This window comes from Arachis hypogaea, chromosome 14 (genome assembly GCF_003086295.3).
Source record: "Arachis hypogaea cultivar Tifrunner chromosome 14, arahy.Tifrunner.gnm2.J5K5, whole genome shotgun sequence".
NCBI classification, from domain to species: domain Eukaryota; kingdom Viridiplantae; phylum Streptophyta; class Magnoliopsida; order Fabales; family Fabaceae; genus Arachis; species Arachis hypogaea.
This window is the reverse complement of record NC_092049.1, coordinates 125,942,798-125,963,323: the sequence shown is the minus strand read 5'-3', so window position 1 is coordinate 125,963,323 and position 20,526 is coordinate 125,942,798. Positions and strand designations below refer to the sequence as shown.

The 20,526-nt window shown below is 29.4% G+C and overlaps 2 protein-coding genes across 9 annotated transcripts; both read left to right on the top strand.

Annotated features, from left to right (window-relative positions):
- Positions 1-9,450: 9,450 nt before the first annotated feature.
- On the top strand, positions 9,451-13,386 carry LOC112744025 (uncharacterized). Of its 2 annotated transcripts, XM_072214868.1 has the most exons (3): positions 9,451-9,509; positions 10,048-10,248; positions 11,465-13,386. In XM_072214868.1, the coding sequence occupies exon 3, from the start codon at positions 11,524-11,526 to the stop codon at positions 13,192-13,194; it is 1,671 nt and encodes a 556-aa protein (XP_072070969.1). In that variant the 5' UTR covers positions 9,451-9,509; positions 10,048-10,248; positions 11,465-11,523; the 3' UTR covers positions 13,195-13,386. The 2 variants fall into 2 exon arrangements, with proteins under 2 accessions (XP_072070969.1, XP_025649272.1); XM_025793487.3 differs by lacking the exons at positions 9,451-9,509; positions 10,048-10,248 and adding an exon at positions 11,100-11,208.
- A 2,504-nt stretch (positions 13,387-15,890) lies between these two features.
- On the top strand, positions 15,891-19,724 carry LOC112744024 (peroxisomal membrane protein 11D). 7 transcript variants are annotated; one of them, XM_072214863.1, is made up of 9 exons: positions 15,926-16,206; positions 16,312-16,384; positions 17,805-18,014; positions 18,301-18,375; positions 18,453-18,527; positions 18,610-18,690; positions 18,773-18,847; positions 18,951-19,124; positions 19,448-19,724. In XM_072214863.1, the coding sequence occupies exons 3-9, from the start codon at positions 17,823-17,825 to the stop codon at positions 19,484-19,486; spliced, it is 711 nt and encodes a 236-aa protein (XP_072070964.1). In that variant the 5' UTR covers positions 15,926-16,206; positions 16,312-16,384; positions 17,805-17,822; the 3' UTR covers positions 19,487-19,724. The 7 variants fall into 7 exon arrangements, with proteins under 7 accessions (XP_025649269.1, XP_072070964.1, XP_025649270.1 ...); XM_025793485.3 differs by having other exon boundaries at positions 16,305-16,384; XM_072214864.1 differs by having other exon boundaries at positions 15,935-16,206; positions 16,305-16,421.
- The last annotated feature ends 802 nt before the right edge of the window (positions 19,725-20,526 follow it).

Here is a 20,526-nt window from a genome sequence, read left to right as displayed (position 1 = left end):
ATCAATTTAACTACCATAATAATGGCCATCATAAACTCTACATATATTTATTATTGATAAGTATAAGAATTACTTTTTAATTAGTTAATAATATTTTTTTAATATAAACTTATTTTTTAACCATCAACTTTAAGAGTTTAGAATTAATTTAAAATTTAGAATTTATAATTTAAAATTTAAAATTAAAAAATATTAACTAATATTAACTTAAAAATATTGACTCTCTAATTAAAGTAATCTATTATATATAATGAGAATATAAGAAAGAGTTAATTAACAATTTTTTTCAAAAATTATTCTTCATTATATATAATCTTTTAAGAAGTATTTTAATGAATCCAAGAATTAAACTTATGCACTTTTAATTTTAGTATGATATATTTATTATTTTAACTAATCTCAAATTTTAATATTTGTTATTATTATAAATATTTAATTTATAAAAAATAGCTTTAATAAATATATTAATCCACGAATAATACTACATGATTAGTAAATATTATTATTTTTTATTAATATTTGTTCAATAATAATTTATACACATATTTATAAGAATTTTATATACAAAAATATATAATTTATACTTATATTTATTAAAATTTGTACACATAAATCAATATGATTTATATTATATTTTTCAGAATTTATACATAAAATTAATAAAATTTATTTATTAATAATAATTTAATATTTATATTAATTAAATAACAATAACCAAAATACTAAAAATCCCAAAAGTTTTTTAGAATCCACAAGTGAGACGACAAGGATTACGGAATGAAATATGAAGAGTTAAGCCCCAAAATGGTCCCTGAGATTGGCGTCGTGCACTAAAATCGTCCCTGAGATCCCAATTGCACCAATTACGTCCCTGAGATTGAGAAAAGTGCACCATATTAGTCCCTGATCCATTTTCCCTTAACGACGTGATGACATGGCTGGATGACGTGGATGGTAAGTGACACGTGTCACTCCATGATTTGGCCACGTGTAATGATATGATGTGGTGACCAGTGACACGTGGCATGCTGACGTGGATAGTTGTGCCACGTGTCACAATGTTATTTGGCCACGTGTCCGTTTGTGCCACGTGTCGCGACAGTATTCGTCCACGTGTCATCCATTATGTCATCATTGTAAATGCACCAAATTAGTCCCTCACTTTGCATTAAGTGACTCATTTTAGTCCCTGAAATTGAATGTCGTGCACCAAACTAGTCCCTTCACCAATATTTTTTTTTTTTTCTATAAATTCAAAATTCTTAATATTTTTGAATACATTAATTTCAATTCTATTTTTTTCACATGTTATTCAAATAAAAGTGCTTTTATAAAATATTTTTTCTCTTGCGAATATCCTAACCGTCGACTTGGAGTTGACGTGAAGGTATTTCAAGCACCTTCACTACTATCTCCGATCTCTTTCAATACTTTTATAAAATATTTTTTTCTCTTGCAGATACCTCTAACCGACGTCTTGGAGTTGACGTGAAGGCATTTCAAGTTTCCCTCATTACCATCTCCGACCTCTTTTATTTATACTGCAAAGGTCGGAGATGATAGTGAGAGTGCTTGAAATACCTTTAATCTAGCTCATTTACACATAACGAAAACGTGTACTTCATAAGAATAAAAAATATATATATTTTAATTATTGATTTCTTGTTAAAAGTACATGTTTTTTTTATGAAAACAAAAAGTATCCAATCAATCATATAATTATTTTTTTATAATAACATACTTATATATTACAAAAATTACCAATGTTCAATTATTAAAAAAATTATATAATTAAAACTAAAATCTTACAAATTTTTATGAAAGCACTTGTATTTAAATGATATATGAAAAAATAGAATTGAAATTAGTGCATCTAAGATATTGAAAATTTCAAATTTAAAAAAAATGAGAAAAAATTGGTGAAGGGACTAATTTGGTGCACGACATTCAATTTCAGGGACTAAAATGAGTCACTTAATGCAAAGTGAGGGACTAATTTGGTGCATTTACAACGATGACATAATGGATGACACGTGGACGAATACTGTCGCGACACGTGGCACAAACAGACACGTGGCCAAATAACATTGTGACACGTGGCACAACTATCCACGTCAGCATGCCACGTGTCACTGGTCACCACATCATCATATCATTACACGTGGCCAAATCATGGAGTGACACGTGTCACTTATCATCCACGTCATCCAGCCATGTCATCACGTCGTTAAGGGAAAATGGATCAGGGACTAATATGGTGCACTTTTCTCAATCTCAGGGACGTAATTGGTGCAATTGGGATCTCAGGGACGATTTTAGTGCACGACGCCAATCTCAGGGACCATTTTGGGGCTTAACTCGAAATATGAAGGGAACAACGTTCCGTCCCAATTACGGAAACCAATATTAGGTTTAAGCCACGCTTCTTGGTTATCGCCCTCAAAATTAAACCTATCTTTTCTCTCTTTAAGTTACTACTATAATTTAACTTCTATATTGTTATAATATTTTAATAATTAGGGTTTTGCAAACATTGACTTTGTAAGGGCGATATTATATTATACATATGTAGTACTTGGAGTATACATAAAACCATTAGTTAAGGTACCTTTATAGTATCATGTCCCCCAAAAAAAAAAAAAAGGCACCTTTAATATGTTGGAATTAATGTACGCAAACATCCGAAATAGTATAACAATAGTAAAGTTTTTTAAGTTTTATTTTTGGTAGAGACCGTGAAGTTATTATATAAAATTTTAAATAGACAAAAAATTTTAACATACAAAATTACATTATTGTACGTATTAGATAATTATGCTCACATGTGTATATATGGTACATTTTTAATTTGAAGCCACCTAATAAGTTTCTCCCCAATCATTTCAAAAACCCATGCATTCAAACGTACAACTGTGTTCAAATCCAATGAGGTGGAAAATCCTTGAGAAATTACTAGACCAATCATTGTTACTCAATAATCTTATCAACCACCACTGTATATGAAATGATTGTTTTCCAGGAAAAAAAAAATTATGTATGTTGTTGTGTGTGCTAGCTAGCTAGTCGATTTCATGCAAATCATCCATCTCTCTTAGGATGCGACATCAACTTATATATTCCTGGAATGCTCATGAACTGGGTTCACTAAAGATCGAACTCTTGACCTTTCGAATCTAGAACTCTGATACCATGTCATAAAACCACTTATCCCAAAAGTTTAAACTGATAGAAAAAAAATAACACTAATAGTTATATCTTTAATACTGAATCGGACATCCCTAAATCTTTATTGTACACATTGTACAGATATTCCATTTAAAGATGGCAATACCACCCAAACTCGCGGGTACCCACCCCACTCCTACCCGCTCGGGACGGGTAATTACCCGCCCCGCACCGAGGCAGATTTTTGGCGGGACGGGTTCTTGGGAGGGGCGGGGCGGGGTCGGGTTTAGGTAATACCCGCCCCCGCTATATATATAATATATGTAAAATAATTAGTAATGATTAATAATATTATATCATATTTAAATTTTTACTTTAATTTATGTTATGTATGTGATGATGGTTATATAAATTTTAAAATTTAATTTTATTAATTGGATTTTAATAATTATAGGGACAGGTAGGGGCGGGACAGGTACCCGCAGGAGCAGGATAGGGTTCAACGTTTTACTACTTGCGGGTAGAAACAGAGCAGGTTCTATGCAGGTTGTTGTACGGCGGAGCAGGATCGGGTAGAGCAAAAACCCGTCCCTACCCGCCCCGTTGCCACCCCTAATTCTACTGGCTTCCTATACTTTCTCATTTTAATAAGTTGTTGACTTTATTTTGATTCTATTCAAAAATAATTTAAAATCAATTAAATTAAATTAGAATTTAAAATATATTAAATTTAATAAATATTATATCATATATATATTAAAATAAATTATTATAAAGTAAAAATAATATTATATAATATTAAAAATATTAATTAAAATATAAAAATATAATATGAGACTATAAATTTTATTTATATTATATTTTTTATTATAAAAAATATTTTAGAATTGAATTAGATGACTCGAAGTATAATTTGAACTTAATTCGAAAATAACTTGAAAAAACATTTAGTATGGTCTTAAAATTACACTCGAGCCTATATTTAATTTTTAAAATTTTAATTATCTCAATTTAATTTTTAAAATTTTTAATTGATTTTGTGACAAAAAATAACCGTAAAAACTAATGTGATTAAAATTTAAAAAATTTAAGGACTAAATTAAAACAATTAAAATTTTAAAAATTAAGCTAAAGTTTGAATATAACTTCAGAAATTAAACATAATATTTTTTAAATAACTTTAAATAAAAATAATAAATTATTCAAATTCGATAAAATATACCTTTGATTCGGATTTGATTTTGGGCCCGTTCCTATGAACATCCCTATTATATACTCAGTCTCATTGATGCTAAATCCAAACATCTAAGGTAAATTTGATCATGGTTAGTAGTGATTAAATATAGGTGTATCTCTCTCTATTTATATCAGTTATTTTCTAAAAATTTCCTATGGAACAGAGTTTTATGACGTCTGATACAAACAAAATATGCAATTCCATATAAGTAAGTATGAGACCCTCACCATTTCGTTTTTTAATCTAAACACACTGACTTTACTCCAAAAGCTCAATTATCCATTTTCTGCAATGCATGCTTAAGATGTGTTTGACAAACGCATTGAAAATGAGATAAGTGTGTTTAAATTTTTTAAAAGTTTTGTTTTTATATTTGGTAATTTTTATCTTTTTTAACACAAAAATAATTTTGTCTCTGAACACATGTTTAAGAGAAACTAAATTTTGTAATTTCTACGTTTTACGTTTATAGTTGCTGATTATCCTTAGAAAATTAAGTGAAATTTTTATTTTTTTTACCAACTATACTTTTCATTTTCTTCTATAAAAAATCCCAAACTATTATCTTTACAGTAGTTTTTTTTGTAATTCTTCCTACTTTTTTATAGTTCTTTGTTCCAATTTTTTCATCAAAATCGTTCAGATTTGTTTCAATCACTAGTAAATTGAATATTTTAATTTTTTTATTATTTTTATATTTTCATATTTTAATTTTTATGTTTTTTATTATATTTTTTATTTATATGATAAATATTTTTATATTATTTGTGTAGTGTTCTGATTTCTCGTGTTATGTTTTTATGAGTTTTTTTTTCATTTACTATACTATTTTTTATATGTATATTTTTTATAATTTTTTTATTTTTGTTTAATTTTGTTCATATGATTTTTTATTTATTTTATTGTATTTCTTTTATTCATATGACAAATATTGTTGACTTTTTTAATGATATTTTAATTTTATTATTTTTTGTTCACATGAATTCTTTTTTTTCTATTTGTATTTATGTTGTGTATAATTTTTTTTATTTTTTTATTTAATTTTATTCATATAAATTTTATTTATTTTTTATTGTATTTTTTTGTTCATATGATATATATTGTTAGTTTTATGAAATTTTTATTATTTCTTATTTGTATGATTTTTTCTATTCTTTGATGTACTCTATTTTTGTTTTATATTAATTTTTTTATTTTTTATTATGACTTTGTAAAATTTATAATTATAATTATTATATACTACGTTTATTATCAAAATTTTGTATAATATAAATTATGATCCTATAAAAAAAAGACAAAATAAATAAAAAATTAATTATAAGTAACATTAGAGTCATAAATAATGAAAATTTATAATCCAAAATAATACTAAATTAAAGAGGACTGATAGTACTAAAAAAATTATAGAATATTTTTTTTGTTAGACATTATTTAGTATTCTCTTTCATATTTTTGTTTTTTATTGTATTTATTTTATTTATATGATAAATATTTTTTATATTATTTTTGTTAGTATTCTGATTTTGCTTGTATATAAAAAAATTTATTTAAATTGATGTCTTTTTTAGTAATTTTTCATTTAAAAATAATTTTAAATAGTATAATCGAAACAATATTTATTTTATTATAATTAATTTTAATATAAACATTGTCAAATATAAATCACGTTAATCCAAATTTACTTTTCATCAAAAATTAATTTTATACAAACTCTTATTTGTAAACTCTAACTCAAACACACACTTAATGATAGCGGTGAGTGCGTAATGAGTGCGTGAGTTGCTCTATTTAAGTGGTATTGTTTGAAACCTTAGCTCACCTCTCTTTGTTACATGGTTACGAAAAAAAATGATTACTTTGCATCACTACAAAAAAAAATTGTCGAAAGTCGCGGATACTATTGAATTTATTGACAAGTTTATTAAAAAAAAAGTAAATGCTATCCAACCCCTCTAAAATAACATGTAAATTACCCTTCATTATGTGTTACATTGTAATTGGTCCTTATCTTAACCATAGTTGGGGCATTATGTGTTACATTGTAATTGGTCCTTATCTTAACCATAGTTGGGGCGCTAACGTCATCGTCATCTACTGTCCTCTCACACAACCTCTCTTCTCAGTATAGCCAGCGCCTCTTTTTGCCATGGATCACTTCTTACCCACATAATTAATGGTTAATTTGGTTATTAAATTTTTTTATTAAAAAAACATATCTTTATTTAATTACGTGATGGAACATATATTTATATGTAAAATATAATATAATAAAATAAATCTATTCAAAGTATTTAAAAGTATAATTAAAATCATAAACATACAAATATAATAATAAAATTTGTACTCCAAACAAATAAACATATTTTTTTATCATACATATATTATTTAAAAAATAAATATATTATTAAAATTAATAATAGAAATTTAAAACGATAAAATTCAACTTTTTTACGGTATTTTTTATAGTATTTTTATTTTTTAATTTTTAATTTATTGGTACTTTATTATTTAATTAATAATTAAACAAATTATTTTTATGAAAAATTATATTTTGTATTATATTAGAGAAGAGACCAATATAACAGTTTAAAAAATAAATTGTATAAATATTTAAGAGATAAATATGAAATACATACTTAAGTAATGTTTAGTTTGGTTATTAAATTTTTTTATTAAAATAAATCTTTATTTAATTACACGATAGAACATGTATTCATATGTAAAATATAATATAATAACTCTATTTAAAGTACTTAAAAGTTTAATTAAAATCAGAAAAAACATATTTTTTATCATACATAAATTATTTAAAAAAAATAAATTGTTAAAATTAATAACACAAGTTTAAAATGATAAAATCTAACTTTCTTATAAGTATTTTTTTTATAGTATTTTTATTCTTTTAATTTTTAATTTATTCGTACTTTATTATTTAATTATATTTTACATATAAATATATGTTCCATCACGTAATTAAATAAAGATATATTTTTTTAATAAAAAAATTTAATAACCAAATTAACCATTAATTATGTGGGTAAGAAGTGATCCATGGTAAAAAGAGACGCTGGGAAGAGAGGTTGTGTGGGAGGGCAGTAGATGGCGATGACGTTGGCGCCCCAACTATGGTTAAGATAAGGACCAATTCAATATGACACATAATGAAGAGTAACTTACATGTTATTTTAGAGGGAGTTGGGTAGCATTCACCTAAAAAAAATTGTCCATAGCTTATTTATTATCGAATTTAGTAACAGAATAAATCTGAAAGCAATTTACTTAAATAAAATAAATAAAAAAAATATTTATGTAATTACAATAATTGAGAATTGTTTATGTATGTGTCTTATTACTATTTTATGTAATATGTGAAATCCTTTTACATTTTAGTATTATACACATAAATCGTAGTACCCCATCACTGTTTATAAAGAGAATAGTATAAACATAAATTGTGGTACCTTTCTACGATTTATGAAGTCTCACTAATGTGTGTATAATTGAATTGATACTATATTCATTTGATTTTTATATTTTCATTTTGTCCAATTTAATTCAAATAATTTAAATTTTAAATTATAAAAATATTTAATTTAAAATTTAGATAATTATAATTTAAATTAATAATTTAATTTAATTCAATAAAAATAAATATACCTATATTATTGCACTAATTTTGATTTTTGTTTTTGGTTATTTGTATATTTTAATTTTATTTGTATAAATTTAGGATCATATTATTCTCGTTTTTTTTTTATATAGGCCAATTCTTTCGAATTGTGTTCAGAAAATTATTATAATATTTTTTTTGGTGACTAAAAAATTATTATAGTATGCCACTGTTTATGCAACGTTTTATTTTTTTAGAAATTATTATAACTATTTGCAGTTTTTTTGCACCAAATTTTTTTATAGCAGTTTTTATCCAGTACGTACACTCACATAAATCGCTATATTCTGTAATAAATTAGGTTCAATTTAAAAATCACATCAACTTATAGCAATTTCTATAAATATAAAAACATTATAAAAATATCTACAATATTAAAAAGTTGTAATACGGTAAATTTAGTTTGTAATCACTCTATATACCTAACTTGCCCTCAAATAAAGATGAGAGTATAGTAGAACTTTTGTCTTTATCAGTTCATATAGAGAAGGACGTAAAAAATATTAGTACAGTACTTACTTCTGTTTATGCGTTAAAGAAAATCCCAAAGCATGTTCAAATACTTACCCAATCCCAACGGCCTCACTATATGCCTTCCCTGAAATCAATCTCCACCGTTCGATCACCACAACTGCTCGAGATTTAATCTATGTTGCTCGGAGAAACATCATTTTCCTTCTGACCTTCTCCATTTGTCTGACATATAGAAAAAACTATACATTTTTTTATTATTTTAATTAAAAGATTTTATTTGATTAAAAAATGTATTCAATCAACAATCATTTACTATCCTAAAAATCATATCATATAAATTTAATTAATTTATTTAGTAATCCTACTAATGGTAACACTAATTATTTCAAAACATCCAATCAAACCTTTTAGAGTCCCATTTAAATAGTAAATATATAGAATAATTAATTATTTTTAACCTTAATATTTTTTTAAATTTTAGATAAATAAATTATTTTTATAACCAAATTTAACTATTTTTTATTCTTTTTTTGTTGCATATTTCTCTTTTTTTTCTTTAACTAATATCTGATCATCAATGTCTAAGTTTTAGATCAACTTAATTTAACTTAATTATTAAAATAATTTGGTCATATAATATTATTATTTTTCGAATATAATTACACATATAATTAAATAAATTTAATTAGTATGTATCTTAAAGATCCTAAGAAAATTATCAATTAATTTTTTTATAAAAAATATAAAACTGAAATTTTTAATATATTTATTATATATGTATTATAATAAAAAATCTAAACATTTTTACTAAAGTAACCATGCGGAAATCCTAATTAAATATTTGGAGGCGGGCATAAAGAAAGAAAACAATAATAATAGCATTTACAGAGAGAATCTTTGAGACAGCGAGACTGACACCCATAGATATCTTCCCCACCTAGAGAGAGAGAAGAAGGAACAATGGTTAAAACTTCAAAGCTCCGTTTTTGAAATTGAAATTGCATCGTTTTATTCATTTATATAATGCCATTCTTCATGTGTGTCGTTTTGTATTTGTAGTTTTTTAAAAGAAGAAATTGTTACAACTTCCTTCAGCTGTTTTCTTTTCCTATTTTTGGTTCTGGAGACAAACTTGATCACTTATCAACCTTTGACTTTAGGTGCCACTGCTGAAGAATCTTCTCGTTTTTTAAAATTATTATTATTATTATTAAAGGAGTTTTTTTTAGTAGTGTTTCGTTTCTGCTTCAGAAATTCCAAAGGACCCCAAAACAAAAGAAGGTTTCTTGTGGGGTGGTTTGTGTCTGATTCTGAAGAAACTTCTTCTGGGTTATTGTGTTTGATCCTTTTGAGAGTAAAAGTCAGCATTTTTGTGATTCAAAAAAAAAAAGGGTGAAGTCAAGTGTGTCTTAGCTTGTTCTTCATTATTGCTGATTCTATAAGCATTACTGAAGAGTGCTTTGTTGATGTTGTTGATGATGATGATGTATTTGTTTTGAAGAGTTCTCAAGGCAAAGTTTTATTTAGTGGTTGTTGGTGTGGAGCTACCTTCATTTGAGGAATTTCTACTTTACAATAACACAACAAGTGTATGTGTATCTCTTTCACTGACACAGAGAGAGAGAGAGAGAGAGAGAGTTACAAGTTTGAAGATTAAGCCACAGTGATCTTAGTTGCTTTCTCAGTTTACTCATTCTTAAAGGTTTGTTACTCCTATTTTTCTCCCCTTTTTTTCTTTTTCTTTTTAACGTTTGATTTGATCTTCTTTTCTGTTTTGTCATGAAGAATAGGGTCTCTATTCTCTAGTTTACTTTTTTATTTTTATTTTATTTATTTTAGGCTTAGCAGAAACAGTGTAAAACAAGTGTTTGTTTCTGAACACAATCTGATAGGCCTCAATAGGGTAAAATTCTTTCAACATTTAACAAGTCAAACTCATCTGAATTTATCTTTATTATCAAGTATTAATTACAACCATCATTTTTGTATTAATTACTACTTTTGAATGCTCTTCTTATTTTCCTCTCTATTTTTTTTATTATTTTTTTGGTGATGATTGATTAGAGGTACTTGTGTACACAAACTGTAGATAGAGACTTATGTCTTCCCTTCAAAGGAAAGCCTCTCCCTTTCACATACCAATAACCTCATTTTCATTTATGAGTAAGATTGAAAAAATGAAAAAAACAACAAAGAAAAAAAAGGCTAAGAGTTCTACTTTCCTCAAAGACTCTCTTGGAAGAATCCTTGACCGTTAGATATAGTTCCCTAAAGCTCTCTCTCTAGATTTAACTTTTCACAAATTCTGAATCTCATAGCTACCAACCATGAATGAAAAAGTAAAGTTTGTAAATTTTGCTCACTTAATTGACCAATATACCCTTTAGACATAATACCATATTACACTTGCACCAAGTGCTAGATCGGGGTTACTTTTGTAATTTTGTCTAGTATGTCCACCGACGCCTTCTTTCATTAGACGGCTGTATTTTTTCTCATTATTTTATATTTTGACATATTAAATTATTAATTAAATAAAAAAAATTGGGGGAAGTAATTTATAGTTTATAAGAGTAAATTGTATTTGTGATTATAATCGAGTTTCCATAAGAATGTGATATCTTGATAAAGTAAGAGAAAAGACTAGTGGGGCATGGTTTAGGTACACGAATTTTTTTTTTCCTATTGGTTTTGGTTCATGCTTTAAAGTAAACAAGTTTTGTGTGATGATGATCATGCAAGATTCTCGAAGCTTATTGTTTTGTTCTTTTCTGCCTTAGATTTTTCTACTGATTTATATTTCTATCATTGCAACTACTCCACAACCTTATATCATAATATTTCTATGCCATTCTTTTTCTTTTCCTTCTGTCTTCACACAACTTGGTTTATCTTTCTGTTATTATTCCATTTTGTAGTGGCAGCTTAATCATATTCGTATTGATATTGATCTGAAGAATTCTGCTCCTACCAAATCATGGTGGAAGGTGGTGGAGGTGAGGTTTCGGTTTCGGATTCGGTTGATGAACTTTCAACAGAAGAATGGTTGTTGAATGCAGAGAAGCTTGTTCCTGAGGCAATTGATAAAGCTAAAGAGGTTAAAGTGTTCCTGGGAAGATGGAAGATGATTGTTTCGAAACTCGAACAGATCCCTTCGCGGCTGTCGGATTTGTCGAGCCACCCGTGTTTCGGGAAGAATGCGCTTTGCAAGGAGCAGTTACAGGCAGTTACAAGGACTCTGAAGGAATCAATTGAATTGGCTGAGATTTGTTTGAAGGACAAGTTTGAAGGTAAGTTGAAGATGCAAAGTGACCTTGATTCATTAGCCGCCAAATTGGATTTGAATTTGAGGGATTGTGGCCTCCTCATCAAGACTGGTGTCCTCGGCGAGGTGGCCCGGCCAGAGGCGGATGCTGCCACGCATGGCAGCATCAAAGAATTGCTTGCTCGCCTCCAGATCGGGCATCTGGAGGCAAAGCATAGAGCATTGGATAGTCTTGTGGAAGCAATGAGGGAAGATGAGAAGAAAGTTTTGGCGGTTATGGGGAGAAGCAACATTGCTGCTTTGGTTCAGTTACTAACCGCCACTTCTCACAGGATAAGAGAGACGGCGGTTACAGTTATATGCTCGCTCGCGGAATCCGGTAGCTGTGAGAATTGGTTAGTTTCCGAAGGCGTTCTGCCGCCTCTTATAAGGCTGGTTGAGTCCGGTAGTTTTGTGGGAAAAGAGAAAGCTGTAATTTCTCTTCAGAGGCTGTCAATGTCGGCGGAAACAGCCCGCGCAATCGTCGGACACGGCGGCGTTAGGCCGTTGGTTGAGCTTTGTCAGACCGGGGATTCGGTGTCGCAATCCGCGGCTGCTTGTACACTGAAGAATATTTCGGCCGTTCCGGAGGTTAGACAAGCTTTGGCCGAAGAAGGCGTCGTTAAAACAATAATCAATTTGCTTAACTGCGGAATTCTGTTGGGATCCAAAGAGTACGCGGCGGAGTGCTTGCAGAATCTAACTGCAAGCAACGAGAATCTTCGTAGGAATATAATAACAGAAGGTGGCGTTATGAGTCTTCTAGCGTATCTTGATGGTCCTTTGCCTCAAGAATCCGCCGTTGGCGCGTTGAGGAACTTGGTAGGATCTGTCCCAGAGGACACACTCGTTTCGCTCGGCTTCCTTCCAAGATTGTCTCACGTGCTGAAATCCGGTTCCCCGGGAGCTCAGCAGGCGGCCGCAGCCGCAATCTGCCGAGTTTCCAGCACACCGGAGATGAAAAAGCTAGTGGGCGAAGCCGGATGCATACCTCATCTGGTAAAGATGCTGGAGGCGAAATCAAGCAGCGGTAGGGAGGTGGCGGCGCAGGCGATGGCGAGCCTAATTAGCGTGTCGCGGAATCAGAGAGAAGTGAAGAAGGATGATAAGAGTGTTCCAAACTTGGTTCAGTTGCTTGATCCAAGTCCGCAGAACAGTGCAAAGAAATATGCAGTTTCATGCTTGGGATCGCTTTCTTCATGCAAGAAATGCAGGAAGCTTATGATCTCTTATGGCGCAATTGGGTATCTGAAGAAACTCACTGAGATGGATATTCCAGGTGCTAAGAAACTTCTTGAGAGATTGGAGAAAGGCAATTTTAGAAGCTTGTTTAGCAAGAAATAGTGAAGGAAGAAATTTGTTAATATCATTATGCAGAAATAGCAGAGTGAAAGAAAAAAAAAACGTGTGAAAATGCGCAAGCTTGTTAATTTTATATGTATTACTAGTCAGTGTTAGATTATATATATATTTAAACTTTGTGTATTCTATGATTTTCTCCCTCATAATACTAAGAATCTACTTGTCTTGCAGTCATTTTGAATTCTGAAGATCAGTTTTGTAATCTAATCTAATCTATGTAATGATTGTAATTTGTAATTGAGGCTCTTGAGGACTACCTCAGTAGCATCTAAATTATCATAATCTTTTGAAGTCACTCAGCATGTGCAAAATGTTCTGTACTAGGGATGGCCCCATTTTTGTCATTATTGATTGAAATTTAGAACCCATGATAAACAAGAAGAATTACTCCATCTTATTCTTATATCGAGTTTGTTCATACAATAAAAGAAAACTTATTCAACCTCACATATATATACAATAATTTTGTAAAAATATTAAATTTTAATTTCCCAAATCTACAGAAGAAAGTCAAGGTTAGAAGTTTAAATACTTTATCTCCCAATTAAGTTATTCTACTTTTTCTAGTTCTACTAAGAAAATTAAAGTCTAACTTGAAATATTAAAAAGTGAACAAGTTTTTGAATATATTGAAGCAAATTTATCTCAAGCAAACAATAATTTTAAGGCCAGCATACCATAAATAACATTTTGCATTGCCCATAGTTACTAGTTTTTTTTCTTGGTTATTTAGGGTATTCCAATCTAGCAAGTCAAAGACTAATCCATCGCATATCGAAACTCTGTTGTATGCACAAAGTGGGATTCGAAATCTCGACACTTGCTTAAGAAAACTAACAAGTTAACCACTAGACCAATCCAACTTGAATACTCATAGTTACTAGTTTCGTCAATTCTTATTGCTTCTTTTCAATAAACAGTTTAACTAGGTATTCAAAACCTTCTCTAAACAAGTATGCTATAAATCTCATCATGTACTATCAAGCTTGTATCAACTATGAATTTTATTCGTTGCTCATTTTGTGAGTAACAATGTAATTGTCATCTTAAAGACTTAAACTAGTACTATTGTAATTGAATCAAAATAAGGTGTTATTAACTTTTAAATTTACCAAAGATATTACCACTATTTTATAATTCTATTCCTTTACATTAAAGAGGTTTTCATCTCTTTATGGCCTTTTCATAAGGTCTGTATACTCACTGAAACTTTTTAGTATAATGAGAGCAAGCTTTCACTCTCAGGAATTATTGTTGTGATTCTCAATAGAGGAAATTAAAATTCTTGTGTCATCTTTACAATTTGATATCTATAAATCAGCTAAGTATTTTTCATTGTAAACTATTGTGTCATCTATTTGAACATTACATGTGATAACATCTTCCATATTCAAACATCATATCAAATGAATTATTTTTCTGCAGATGATTGTTATTTAAATATGAATAAAGTATTTGTGATTTTTTTAAATTTTGTTCCTAATATTTTTTATTTGTGTCAAAATTATTCATAGATATTAATTCTATAAAAAATGTTAAGAACAAAATTAAATAAAATTAAATGTTAAAAATATTTAAAAAACTTGCAAACGTTAAAAACAAAAAATATTTTTTTCACTAAAATTGATTTAGTTAGCTATGAATTTGTTTTTCTTTTCTTTTCTTGGGTAAAGTTCTACTAAAAGTTAACTTGTCCTTTTGTGAAGCTTTTTTTTTTGGTCCTCCATTTTTTTTTAATTTGACAAGTCAATAATTAATTTATCATCCAATTTAAAAATTAATACTTATTTAAATAATTAATGAATTAATCATTAAATCAATTCAAATTAATTTTTGTGAAACCACCTTTATGACTTGGTTCGTGTTTTGGTGCTTTATTTAATGTATGGTAGGGTGATGACATTTTCTTTAGTGCCATATTTATTAAATTCTTTTTATTAAAGTTTTCAGTTACAATAATATTATTATTGTCTTTGATAAAATTATTTTTAATATTTAAAATAATTTTAATAAACATAAATATAATAAATAAAAAACATAAATATAAATATTTTCAATATGCAAAATTATATTAAATTTTTAACATTAAAAATATTTTTATAAATACTTTCAAAAACACTTTTAATTTTTCAAAAGTAAAAAATAAACACAAATTTTTTTAAAAAATTTACCAAATACAAAACAAATTATAAGCACAAACACAAGTTTTACTAAATCACCTTTAAAATAATTCGAATTATTAAGTAATAATTTTACTACCAACTGATTTTATTACGATAAATGAATATTATCTATTTTATTGGTACAAGTTCGGCTAAAATTTTTATATATGAATAATTTTAATGTGAAATACAAAAATATTTGATGATTTTGGTGTTCTACAGGGTTGTGGTAGTAGCACAAAACGTCACTGACGTTTTGCAATAAATTTTTTTTTTAATCATCAAAGAACAAAACTTCACTGACGTTTTGTAATAAAAAATATTATTTTAATTATTAAAACAGAAAACGTCACTGACGTTTTGTTAGAAAAATATTATTTTAATTGAAGAAACACAAAACGTCATTAACGTTTTGTAAATGGCCATAGTTGTGTTTAACACACAATTTGGTTCATGACGAAGGATTTCACCTCTAGTGATACAATATTAAAAAGAAAAAGTTCTACAAGTTCAATCACTTTCTTTTATTTAAACGAATATACCACCTTTTTTGGTGGAACATAAAGATTAGATCAAATTCATCATCACCATCTTGGAGAGTCTTGAAGTGCGTGTTACAACTTGCGACCCAAAACGACGCAGTTTCATCCTTATTTCAGAACACACAAATCACAATTTTTGTTTGTTTGTTTTAGAAGAGGGAGAACCAAACACGCCCTTATCGCCAAAACACACCACCCTTTTATCCCCAAAGAGCTAAAAGAGCCTCTTCACACACTTCAACTATTATTCTGATTCTCATAATTATCCAGCAAGAATTCTCTTTCTTTTGGTACTCTCTCTCTCTCTCTCTCTCTCTCTCTTTCTCTCTCTATTGACTATCTTTTTCTTCTTTGTTACTTTTTTTTTTCCCCTTAATTTTTATTTAAGAAAATAGAGTAGGATTCATACCCAGTTGGTTCATCCTATGGGGTTTGCAGTTTGAGGTGCAAAAGGTGCAAGCTTTGGAGGTGGGCTTTGCAAAGTTTGATTCTTTTTTGTTAATTTGTAAGCTAGTTTGACTTTGAATTGAGGTTATGAAATTGGGTAGTTGGAATTTTATGGATTGATTTTTTATTAATAATAATTTTGTTGTTATTGTTATCATTATTATTTGCTGGTAAAAGTGTAGAGAGGATGTGAGAAATGGAAGATGTTGATGTTGCCATCTTGTTTCATCTTTTACCATGTGTTAATCATGGCATACCTGCGTGATTTTGTGATTTGATTAATTTAATTTGGTTGCTAACTAGCTTGTAATCAATTTTTAACTTTTTTTAAGTAGCCTTTTTTTAGCATGAAAAATGCTTGTTTGGAAAAAATCTAAATTTAATCCTACTTACTAAAATCAAAGCTTTTTTCTTATTTGAAATATTACACTGTGGGGAGATAGAATGAAGTGTTCGTTGTGCCCTTTAATCTGTTTGTGCTTTGGGGCAAGATGGCATATGAACATGATTAATCTTTGAGGGAGTTTTAATTGCCATGTTCTATCATCTCATTGACCTGAATATGCGCAACAATGCTGAAGCATGATTTTCTGATTCCCTTCGTCAAAACTTTGTTTTAACTTTTAACCTTTGCCTAACCAAATTAATGTCTCCTATGCTGTTATGTTGAATAAAGTCTTGCAAATTGGAGAGGATGCTAAATGTTTGTGGATCAAGTAGCCAAAAATCGGAACGTACACAAATTTCGCCCCTTTTTAACACCTTCGACCTGAGTGTTGTTGATATAATAGTGTATGAAGCATATATCCCCCCCCAAACAGGCTAGAATTGGAAGCAAGGATAGAAACTCAATAGTGTTTTGTTTGTGTTTTATCATTCACACAAATGAAGTTATCCGAAGGATGATTTCTCTTACAAGAGGCAGAAATACGATCCACTTGGATAGGTAGACAGATGTGCTACGACGTTATTCCTAAAAAGATCATCGGCATAGTTGAAAATCCATAATATTTTGCACTTATTAATGATATGCTTAAATCACAGCCCTGTCTAGTTGATTAGTTAAGTGCTTGAAAACTTTATGTGGCACCTTGTCCTTTAAAGAAGGTCTTCATACACATTGCTAAAGTAAGATTTTGTAGATCTAAATCTCTTCTTACTTCCCCTTTAATATCATAAATGTTGAATTTGTAGGGGAGAAATAAAAGAGAAGCCTGAGTAACAACAATGTGTGGCTGAATAGTTTAAGTTCTTAGTTTTAATTAGGTTGATCTTGAATGCTTGAGTACTTAGATATAGATAACAAGAACCATGTTAGTTTTCCGAAGACTCTATATGGTTCCAATGCTACACACTTGGTGGCAACAATTTCCATGCCACGCATAATTTCTAACAGCATTATTGCTCTTGGCTTACCCTTCTCCTTTCTCTGATCATGCAGCGGTCATAAACATAGAAGATGAGTACATTGGATGCAACTAGGGCGGAACTCGCTCTTCTAGTTTTGTACTTGAACAAGGCTGAAGCAAGAGACAAGATATGCAGGGCAATACAATATGGTTCCAAGTTTTTGAGTAATGGGGAACCTGGCACCGCCCAGAATGTAGACAAACAAACCAGCTTGGCTAGGAAGGTTTTCCGTCTCTTCAAGGTTGGGTTACTTTTTCGCTTGCCTTCTAAAAAACTAATGCTATTTCATGCATTCAATTCTCTCTTTTTTGTTTTCTCTCCAACAGTTTATATATATATATATATATATATCACCTTTGGTTGATTTGTACATTATTTTGTTTGTTTATTTTCTTGGTGAAGGCATTTTTATTGTATAGTATTATTATCTTGTTATAACAATGGAATGATCGACATGGGAAAATGTTGCGAATTGATGAACCCATGTAATTAACATCACTCTTATACTTTCATTCTTCTATATGCAGTTTGTCAACGACCTGCACGGTCTGATAAGTCCAACACCTCAGGGTACTCCCTTACCCCTAATTCTATTGGGAAAGGTATGACATTTCTAAGAAAATTTCCAAAATTTCCAACCTTCATTTACTTTACTAACATAGTTTTATGGTTGTCTCAGTCAAAGAATGCATTACTCTCCACTTTCTTGTTTCTTGATCAATTTGTGTGGCTCGGTAGATCCGGCATCTACCAGGTAAGAAAAAATATTTTCTTTAGCATCCAGTTGTTTGTTTCTATAATTTTCAGTATGTAAGAATATTTTTGTCTAACTACAGAATAAAGAACGAACTGAGCTAATCGGCCGGATATCTCTCTACTGTTGGCTTGGCTCCTCGGCGTGTACCACCCTAGTTGAGGTTTGTGGTTTACCTGCCTTTTTCATGGATTCTTACACGAGTTTATCAATTATGGCCGCATAATATTTACTCATTTGATCAGCTTGGGGAACTTGGACGACTCTCTGGATCGATGAAGAAGTTGGAGAAACAACTCAAGGGCAGTAATAAATATGAAGTCTGTTCTTCGGCTTGTTTATAAGTTCTTTATTCTTTCCTTTTTTTACACATTTGCCTTTGTTCTTGCTAACTCGGGACTATGATTGTTACCTTGTGTACAGAATGAGCAATACCGCGCCAAATTAAAGGCCTCGAATGAGAGGACTCTAGCACTCATCAAAGCAGGCATGGATATTGTGGTGGCTGTTGGACTGCTACAATTGGCACCCAAGAAAGTCACTCCTCGCGTTACCGGCGCATTTGGATTTGTTACATCTCTAATCTCTTGCTATCAGGTGCATGCCAGCATAGTTACAACACTTACTCTTTGATTTCTGTTTTCATAATTTCTTGAAGAAATCAGTGACAATACAACAAATTCCTGGATTCTATTTTTCACTTCTTCCTTCAAAATAATCTGAAAACATAAACCAGACTGGTTCTGAATTTGTTGGAAATTTGATAAAAACCAAACAGATGTGTTGACAAATTTGGATAGGAAATGAGATCAATTCACAAGAGAAACTCGTAGAAATTTGTTTGTTTCCACCTAACATCATTGAACAATCATGGTCCTTTTTCCTTTTACTGACAAGGACTTGTGGTTTGTGCAATGCAGCTGCTTCCGGCCGCCGCGGCGAAGTCAAAATCATCATGAATGTGGAAGAACAGACTAGAGGGCTGTCATCACCATGCTTCGTTGTTGTTAAATAATAATAATATGTGAAATTATTAGAAAATGATGGTGGTTGGTGTGAGCATGGACCAACTTGTGACCTGTTAAGGTCTTTAGATATGTCACCATAATTATAGTGCCTATATTGTTATCAATTGTCACTGTTCTATTTTGCTTAATAAATAGTAGAAAAAAAAATCCCTGTTTGGAATTCTTCCCACAATTGTTTCATTAACGTAGTCTTTCAAAGATATACATTAATGCTAATAAGTTCATTTCTACATTAATTTTTTTTATCATAAGAAATTACGTATCACACTGATATATATATATAGTTTCCATGTGAAAAAGATAGATGCTGATTTCTACGTTAATAATAAAATCACATAAAAATAAAGGGAGTTTTGTTTGATGGATTCCTCTTTATAATGGACAAGTAATATCTTACAAGTTTAAAAAATAAAGAAGATTTACATTTTTGAATGCTAGAATTCTCTTTTTTTTTTTTTTTTTCTTAAAAAAGTTGTAAAATAAACGTGTCTAATTAATCAGCTATATTGTTTTTCTACGTCACTTCTAAGAGTGATAGATAATGGATAGGGTAAAGTTTGACCTCAATTCTAACTTTATTTATTTACGAATTGAATTTGTTATTAAAATTCCAACTATATCTTACCCGCAAATTGAGAACAAATTAACCCTAACCCTATTTATGATTAATCCACGGGTATGCAATATTATTATATAACCTAATGAGCATGCAAATTAATAATTTAATACAAACAATACAATCGTACTATAAATGACATAACCATCAAATATTTAATTCTACATAAAAGGATTTGTTTAAATTAATAACACAAACACAAATAAAATGTGATATAATATTGTATTTATATATCACAAATAAAATTGGGTTTTATATAAATAAAAGGGTTATGTTATTAATTGATAATCTTGCCTCAATGATAAAGATTCTTTGCACTAAGTGAGAGGTCCTTAATTCAACATCCACCTATAAT